Source organism: Salvelinus fontinalis, unplaced genomic scaffold (genome assembly GCF_029448725.1).
Source record: "Salvelinus fontinalis isolate EN_2023a unplaced genomic scaffold, ASM2944872v1 scaffold_0062, whole genome shotgun sequence".
Lineage (NCBI taxonomy): Eukaryota > Metazoa > Chordata > Actinopteri > Salmoniformes > Salmonidae > Salvelinus > Salvelinus fontinalis.
In genome coordinates, this window is record NW_026600271.1 from 511984 (window position 1) to 520693 (window position 8710).

The 8710-nt window shown below is 45.4% G+C and overlaps 1 protein-coding gene across 1 annotated transcript; it reads right to left on the minus strand.

Moving 5' to 3' along the window:
* Positions 1-4474: 4474 nt before the first annotated feature.
* Positions 4475-8710, minus strand: LOC129842729 (gastrula zinc finger protein XlCGF17.1-like). Its single transcript, XM_055911356.1, has 2 exons — positions 8132-8710; positions 4475-5922 (listed from the first exon to the last, which is right to left on the minus strand). The coding sequence occupies exons 1-2, from the start codon at positions 8466-8468 to the stop codon at positions 5129-5131; spliced, it is 1131 nt and encodes a 376-aa protein (XP_055767331.1). The 5' UTR covers positions 8469-8710; the 3' UTR covers positions 4475-5128.

Below are 8710 nucleotides of genomic sequence, written 5' to 3' on the forward strand. Positions count from 1 at the left end.
ATGGCTAGCTGACGGATCTGGCTGCTCATGGCTAGCTGACGGATCTGGCTGCTCATGGCTGGCTGACGGATCTGGCTGCTCATGGCTGGCTGACGGATCTGGCTGCTCATGGCTGGCTGACGGATCTGGCTGCTCATGGCTGGCTGACGGATCTGGCTGCTCATGGCTGGCTGACGGATCTGGCTGCTCATGGCTGGCTGACGGATCTGGCTGCTCATGGCTGGCTGACGGATCTGGCTGCTCATGGCTGGCTGACGGATCTGGCTGCTCATGGCTGGCTGACGGATCTGGCTGCTCATGGCTGGCTGACGGATCTGGCTGCTCATGGCTGGCTGACGGATCTGGCTGCTCATGGCTGGCTGACGGATCTGGCTGCTCATGGCTGGCTGACGGATCTGGCTGCTCATGGCTGGCTGACGGATCTGGCTGCTCATGGCTGGCTGACGGATCTGGCTGCTCATGGCTGGCTGACGGATCTGGCTGCTCATGGCTGGCTGACGGATCTGGCTGCACATGGCTGTCTGGCGGCTCTGGCAGATCCTGTCTGGTTGGCGGCTCTGGCAGATCCTGTCTGGTTGGCGGCTCTGGCAGATCCTGTCTGGTTGGCGGCTCTGGCAGATCCTGTTTGGTTGGCGGCTCTGGCAGATCCTGTCTGGTTGGCGGCTCTGGCAGATCCTGTCTGGTTGGCGGCTGTGGCAGATCCTGTCTGGTTGGCGGCTGTGGCAGATCCTGTCTGGTTGGCGGCTCTGGCAGATCCTGTCTGGTTGGCGGCTCTGGCAGATCCTGTCTGGTTGGCGGCTCTGGCAGATCCTGTCTGGTTGGCGGCTCTGGCAGATCCTGTCTGACGAACGGCTCTAGCGGCTCCTGACTGACGAACGGCTCTGACGGCTCGGGACAGACGGGCGGCTCTAATGGCTCGGGGCAGACGGATGGCTCAGATGGCGCTGGGTAGACGGATGGCTCAGATGGCGCTGGGTAGACGGATGGCTCAGATGGCGCTGGGTAGACGGATGGCTCAGATGGCGCTGGGTAGACGGATGGCTCAGATGGCGCTGGGTAGACGGCCAGTTCAGGCATCGCTGTGCAGACGGCAGACTCTGGCCGGCTGAGGCGCACTGTAGGCCTAGTGCGTGGTGCCGGAACTGGTGATACCGGGCTGGGCACACGCATCTCAGGGCTAGTGCGGGGAGCAGCAACAGGGCATACTGGACCCTGGGAGCGCACATTAGGCCTAGTGCGTGGTGCCGGAACTGGTGGTACCGGACTGGGGACACGCATCTCAGGGCTAGTGCGGGGAGCAGCAACAGGACGCACAGGACTCTGGGGACACACAGGAGGCTTGGTGCGTAGTTTAGGTACTGGTGGTAAAAGGCTGGAGACACGCACCATAGGGCTAGTGCGTGGAGGAGGCACTGGTTGTACTGGGCTGGGGACTGTCACAGGAGAGTTAGTACTTGGGGCTAATATAGGAGGTGCAGAACCGGGGAGGCGTACAGGAGGCCTGGTTCGTGGGACTGTCATTCCCAGACGGTTAGCACGCACATCAGGACGAGCATGGAGAGCTGACTCAGGTAACCTCACATCCCGCACACGCTCTGTCAGGTGGATCTTGTGCCTCACGCACCAACACAGCAGCTCCCTCATTTCACTCTCTTCCAACCTCCCCAATAAATCCTTAACAGTCTCTGTATCATTCCCATTGCTCACCTCCAATATCAGCCCGACTGGCTCAGGTTCCCTCTTAGAGTCCTCACGGGTAGCACGGGAAGTTGACGCAGTTCTCCCATCTGGACTCGCCACACTCCCCATGAGCCCCTCCCCAAGAAATTTTTGGGTATTACTCACGGGTCTCCAGCCTTGCTTCCGTGCTGCCTCCTCATATCGCCTCCTCTCGGCTTTCGCTGCCTCCAGCTCTTCACGAGGGAGGCGATATTCTCCCGGTTGTGCCCACGGCCCCTTACAATCCAGTATCTCCTCCCATGTCCAAGAATCCTGTGTAGGTGGGTCCTGTTGCCGCTTTACATGCCGCTTGGTCCTGTATTGGTGGGTAATTCTGTCACGATCGTGTGGAGGATTGACGGACCAAAACGCAGCAGTAGGAAAATAAGCCATATTCCTTTTAATGAATACGAAGACAAAAAACGAAACAAAAACACTTACACACTAACAAAACGAGAAAACGATCGTGAAGCTATGAACGAAGTGCACATACAGGCTACAAACGTATAACATAGACAATTACCCACAATCAAATGAAAGCCTATGGCTACCCTAAATATGGCTCCCAATCAGAGACAACAGAAATCAGCTGTCTCTAATTGGGAACTCATTCAGGCAACCATAGACTCTCCTAGACAACTAAACCAACATAGACACAGCTAGACACATGCACTCAACACAAACCCATACACTACACCCAACACCCCCTTTACCATATAATCACCCAAAACCGACAAAACACAAACAATCCCCATGTCACACCCTGACCTAACTAAAATAATAAAGAAAACAAAGAATACTAAGGCCAGGGCGTGACATGTCCACTGATATTGGTGTAATTTCTCACCCCTTTTGGCTGTATGAAAGGTAATTTCCCCTCAGGCACACACATTTGTTCTTTGCTATTATGAAGGTTATTTGTGTAGAATGTACTTTTCCCCACTCATTTACCCCACCTCTTTACATTGCTTATTTATATTCAGTGGCCTGACTGCGTCCAGACTGTCAAAGGCCCATCCTGGTAGATCTGAACTTAATTCAGCTTGGAGTGATCGGATGACAGAAGTCACATTTAGGTGCCAGGTGTAACTGAGGCCATAGATGCTCCATATCCATTACTTTTAATGTTTTATATAATATGTCTAAATGTGTTTATTTCTGTGTTGCAGGGGCAGTCAAGAAATGGAACGGCAAGGCCACAGAACATGACATAAGCAGAGCTGTGGGAGACCACTTCAAGCCCCTGGTAGAGCCGGGGGTGGTGTTTACCACTCCACCACGCCTTCAGCAGGCTGGAAAAGTGATACTTATTTTCATACTAAGATGGACCAAGAGTCTGTTGATTGGTCAGTCATTGGGGTCATTTGTTGAAATCAAATCAAGCTTTATTTGTACAGCACATTTCAGACATTGATACAACACAATGGCTTCTCAGGAAAAAAAACAATGAAAATAAACAGAAATATTTTGGCCACAGCAAACAGAAGACTAACTGAAAGACTAATGAGCACCCTAAGGTAATGTAACACCTTCCCCTTTAAGACAACAAATATCCTATATTTTTTGTTGGACAAGTTTGCTCACCACCAACAGAAAACAACTTCCATTTCTCATTATAATCAACTACAATGCTTCACCTTCTACAATATTAACATGGTGTTGACTGGCTGTCAACAATTAAAAACAAGAAAAAACACGTATTTCTAAATATTAATATACAATTGTATCCTTTCTCCCCTTTCTTCCTATAGAATCTTAAAACTAGTTTTGAAAAACTCACTAGCTTCTAGAACTCTCGTCTTCCTAAAACTCACTAGCTTCTAGAACTCTCGTCTTCCTAAAACTCCACTTGCTTCTAGAACTCTCGTCCCCTTGGAACGAGACCAAACAAAACTCATCTCCAATACGGAAAAACATGCAGTCATAATCAATTGTGATCCATGGCAACGCACTGTAACTTTCCACCTCACTGCGGAGTTTCTCTCTCTTTTCAGGATTCACTCGATAGGCATGTTGTTGGATCGGGCCCCAGTCCCCAATGTCATTCTCTAGTAACATTTGGTGTGGCACATCCGAGAATGAACCCTGGTATTCTAAAAGAAGGGCAACAATGTCAATATTATTGTCCCCAAAACTGGTCAGTTGATCGTATAATTAATTATGATTACTAAATGTAAATATGAAAAACAAATGTACACCCCTTTGTTAATATGTATTGGCAATAATTCACTTAATGGTGAGGCATGGAATAATAAAACATGTATCTTTGGTCAGGAAATATGAGGTGATTTGAGTTATGCTTCTTCAGTAGTGGAATAAAAACAATTAGCACTTGAATGTTGTAAAGAAATACTGGAGTGATGAAGGACTGTTAATAAAAATGATTATAGACCAATTTATTATACTGCGTCCATGTGTATAGAGTGCAAGTACATTGAAAAAAACGACATCTTCTCAACTTTCACTTCAACTAAAACCGAACGTATATTGGACATCGGTATAGTCTTCTTCTCAACGTCTTTTCAATGACATTTTGGTGGGATAGCCCAATGTCAAAACACAGTTTTAATGTGTCCAAATCAATAACCTAATGCAGAAACAGTTTGTGATAAATTGAGCTGTATAAACACAAACATCTGTCACAATAATACATTTTACTTGTATTTTTTAAACAAGCATCTTACTTACTGCACAAGAACCAGAAACGCTGTTGTTTTGGCATGTAGCAATAAATCTGTGAGATCAATTAGGGGGGGGGGGGGGGATCAGGTTGTACGTGCTGTTGAAATGAACACAACTAAAAAAACACATGGAAATGGGAGATATCTTTCACCTCACTGGTTAGAGGACAATCTGCAGAAGACAGTCAGCTACATTTGGGAGTGATGCATTTAAATGAAGGGGTCGCTAAACAAATAAGCGCAACACTTATTTGTCATCACTCATTGATATCATGTTGAAATCAATTGTGCCGAGAGGAGGGAGATGAGGTTGCACGTCCTGTTAAAACGAACAGCTCAAAAACCACATGGAATCTGGGAGTAATGTGTACATCCCTGGTTAGAGGACAATTTGTAGAAAACATCTAGCTACATTTTTATTCGAGTGTAACTTGTGATTAAAGTGGGCCACCAACACGGTAAGTGTAAGACAGTACTTTTTTGTTACTCACTTTTTGTTAAATCAAATAAATAGTACTCTTTCAATTCAGAGCCTGGATTTCCCCCCTGAGGCTAATATCAATAGAACAAGGGACAAACATTTAGGCTTCTACATTGTGACATCATTGAAATACTCCTTCTGCATTGGCAAAACATTCTATATTGTGACGTCATTAAAATACTCCCACTACAATGTTAAAACATTCTGCATTGTGACATAATTTCATTGATATCATGAAACAACTCCTTCATGCATGTATTTTCTGATGTGTAATCAGAGAACATTTATCATAGTATCTCTTGTCACATTGAGAACAGCTAAAAGGTTTCTCTCCTGTGTGTGTTCTGTAGTGTAGAGTCAGTTTGCTAGATGTAGTAAAACTCTTCCCACATTCATCACAGCTAAAAGGTTTCTCTCCTGTGTGTGTTCTCTGGTGTAGTGTCAGATTGCTAGATGTAGCAAAACTCTTCCCACATTCATCACAGCTATAAGGTTTCTCTCCTGTGTGTGTTCTCTGGTGTGATATCAGGCTTGTTGACTGAGTAAAACTCCTCCCACATTGAGTACAGCTATAAGGTTTCTCTCCTGTGTGTATTCTCTGGTGTGATATCAGGTTGCTTAGCTGAGTAAAACTCTTCCCACATTGAGTACAGCTATATGGTTTTTCTCCTGTATGTATTCTCTGATGTACAGTCAGAAGGCCAGATGAAACAAAACTATTCCCACATTGATCACAGCTATAAGGTTTCTCTCCTGTGTGTGTTCTCTGGTGTATCATCAGATTGTTAAATGTAGTAAAACTCTTCCCACATTGATCACAGCTATATGATTTCTCTCCTGTGTGTGTTCTCTGGTGTGATTTTAATTGTCCTGAGAAAACAAAACTCTTCCCACAGTCAGAGCAGCGGTGAGTTTTCTTTCCTTTGGATCTCTGCTGGTGTTTCTTGACGTGTCCTGATCTGCAGAGACTCTTCTCTGCCTCGTCAGCATCATGAGGTTGTTGAAGCTCCCCAGAGGATCCACGATAGTCCCGTCTCTCTCCTGTGTGAACAACAAAGTCAGACAGATGTTTAAAGGCCACAACAGCGGAAATCCCCTGTAAAAGGTCATTCCAAGAGTATAGCCATGAAGTGCAAGATCGGGAGTGCTACTCAAGGAAACTTACTTTAAGTTCTGTGTCTATTCACTAATTCACCACCATGGGGGAAAACTCAGGGGAGTTCTCATAGGCTGACAGCAAAAAATAGCCTCCATTTCCAGGTTGCTTATGTGTGCATTTCACACTACTTATGGATTATAATTGTAAGGCTTGTTTGAATCTTAATATATTTGTGTTACTGTTGCAAATCAACTGCTTTATTCTTCAACACTTCAACCAGTAAAATGCTCTTTGGCTAGCTTTACCATCAGCCTGACAATGAGGGTTTGAACACTAAGTGTATGCCAATTGGCCCATAACTTCACCTAAAAATAACATAGACCTAGTGTACACGTCCTGGTAATCTGTCTGGCCCTGCGGCCTTGTGAATGTTGACCTGTTTAAAGGTCTTACTCAGATCGGCTGCGGAGTGTGTGATCACACAGTCGTCTGGAACAGCTGGTGCTCACATGCATGTTTCAGTGTTATTTGCCTCGAAGCAAGCATAGAAATACTTTTTGCTCGTCTGGTAGAGCATCGGAGCCGGTGTAGTGTGGTCCGATCTTAGTCCCTTATTGACGCTTTGCCTGTTTGATGGTTCGTCGGAGGGCATAGAAGGATTTCTTATAAGCTTCCGGGTTAGAGTCCCGCTCCTTGAAAGCGGCAGCTCTAGCCTTTAGCTCAGTGCGGACGTTGCCTGTAATCCATGGCTTCTGGTTCGGGTATGTAAGTACAGACACTGTGGGGACGTCATCGATGCACTTATTGATTAAGCCAATGACAAATGTGGTATACTCCTCAATGCCACCGGAAGAATCCCGGAACATATTCCAGTCTGTGCTGCAAAACAGTCCAGTAGCTTAGCAATGGCTTTTTATTGACCGTTTTATTGACTGAGTCACTGGTGCTTCCTGCTTTCATTTTTGCTTGTAAACAGGGATTAGGAAGATAGAATTATGGTCAGATTTGCCAAATGGAGGGCGAGGGAGAGCTCTGTGTTTGGAGAAAAGGTGGTCTTGAGTTGTTTTCCCTCTGGTTGCACATTTAACATGCTGATAGAAGTGAGATAAAACAGATTAAAGTTTCCCTGCATTAAAGTCCTCGGCCACTAGGGGCGCCACCTCTGGAAGAGCATTTTCCTGTTTGTTTATGGCGGAATACAGCTCATTGAGTGCGGTCTTAGTGCCAGCATCGGTCTGTGGTGGTATGTAGACAGCTACGAAAAATACAGATAAACTCTCTCGGTAGATAGTGTGGTCTACAGCAGGTTGTATCTCTCTAGGTCATGCCAGTAGGCTGCAGAAGGTTGTATCTTAAATGTAAATGTAAATGTATCTCTCTAGGTCATGCCAGTGGGCTATAGTAGATTGTATCTCTCTAGGTCATGCCAGTAGGCTACAGTAGGTTGTATCCAAGTGGAAACAATTATCAACCCAATGTGGAAAGTGTCGAATTTGGTCAACAACAAAATGAAAGGCTTATTTGCTACGTGAGGTTTACTTGATCCAACAGAAGTTTCGTAATGCTTAAGTTGTTATGTGGACATGTGACATTCCGACAACTTTGATAAAAACACTATAGGAGTTCTCTCCAGATCGCTATGCATATTCATGCTAGTAGCTTAGCATCTCTCTCCATTGAATACTGGCGGTTGACGACAACAACCCTCATAGAATATGAACAATAAATTACAATAATAAGATGAATCCACCAATCCAAAGAAAGGATAGACGGGAGCTAGACAACGCTTTGTGGACAACGACTCCCCTTGTTAGGGCGGAGAGACATCTTGTCAGTATATCCATAATCTTTGGTGTAGCCAACACACCTCTCACATGGCACTATTGGGGGGCACGGTGTGTAGTAAATAATCACTACATTAAAATCACTACATGCCATGCCCCCCAGTCTGTGGTCAGCAGATAGACCTTTCTCAAATTATTATGTTAAGTCACTTTTTGGAAACGGAACAGAGAAAACATGGGGTAGCTTGTTCTCTACGTCGTCTGATTCTAGACATATCAGTCATCATCCTGGGCACTCCGTTGAAGAGGTATTGACGAGCCAACTCCGAATATCCAAAGTTAAAAACACATTTAAGGCGGTACTTACTGGTGTTAATCAGATCTCCTACCTCCACCTCTTCATCTTTCAATGTGACAGTAATCTCCCCTTCCTTCTTCACTCCAAAAACTGCATCCACCTCTTTCTCTTCCGCCTCTTCTTTCACTGTAACATCCTCTTCCTCTTTCACTCTGAATGCGTCTTCCTCTTCTTTCACTGTAACGTCTTTCTCTTCTTCTTTCACTGTAACAGCGTCACCCTCTACTTCTTTTTTAACTTTGACATCCTCCTCCTCTTTCACGACAATGTTTAGCCCCAGAGCTTCTTTCTCCGTCCAGCAGACCCCCTCTTCTTTAACAAGAGGGGAGTAGTTTAGGGAGCTCATGGTCGGGGATGTTAGCTAGCTAGCTATCATTAGCGACTAGGCTAGTGCTAATTTAACCAGCCAGATACTATAGCTGACTAATACAAAATAACGTAATATTAAATTAAATAGGTTAACAAGTAGATACGACAGAAATGTGGCTAAAACACAGTAGCTAATATACACCGAAAGAGTATAAATAGCTTGAATCCTTCGGCTATGTTGGCTAGCAAGCTACCGAGGTGGTTGACGAGCTGTTTCTG

Coding starts and splice junctions, on each gene's coding strand:
- LOC129842729 (XM_055911356.1), bottom strand. CDS start 8,468: ATGAGCTCCCTAAACTACTCCCCTCTTGTTAAAGAAGAGGGGGTCTGC. Junction 5,923..8,131: donor AGGAGATCTGATTAACACCA/GTAAGTACCGCC, acceptor TTGTTCACACAG/GAGAGAGACGGGACTATCGT.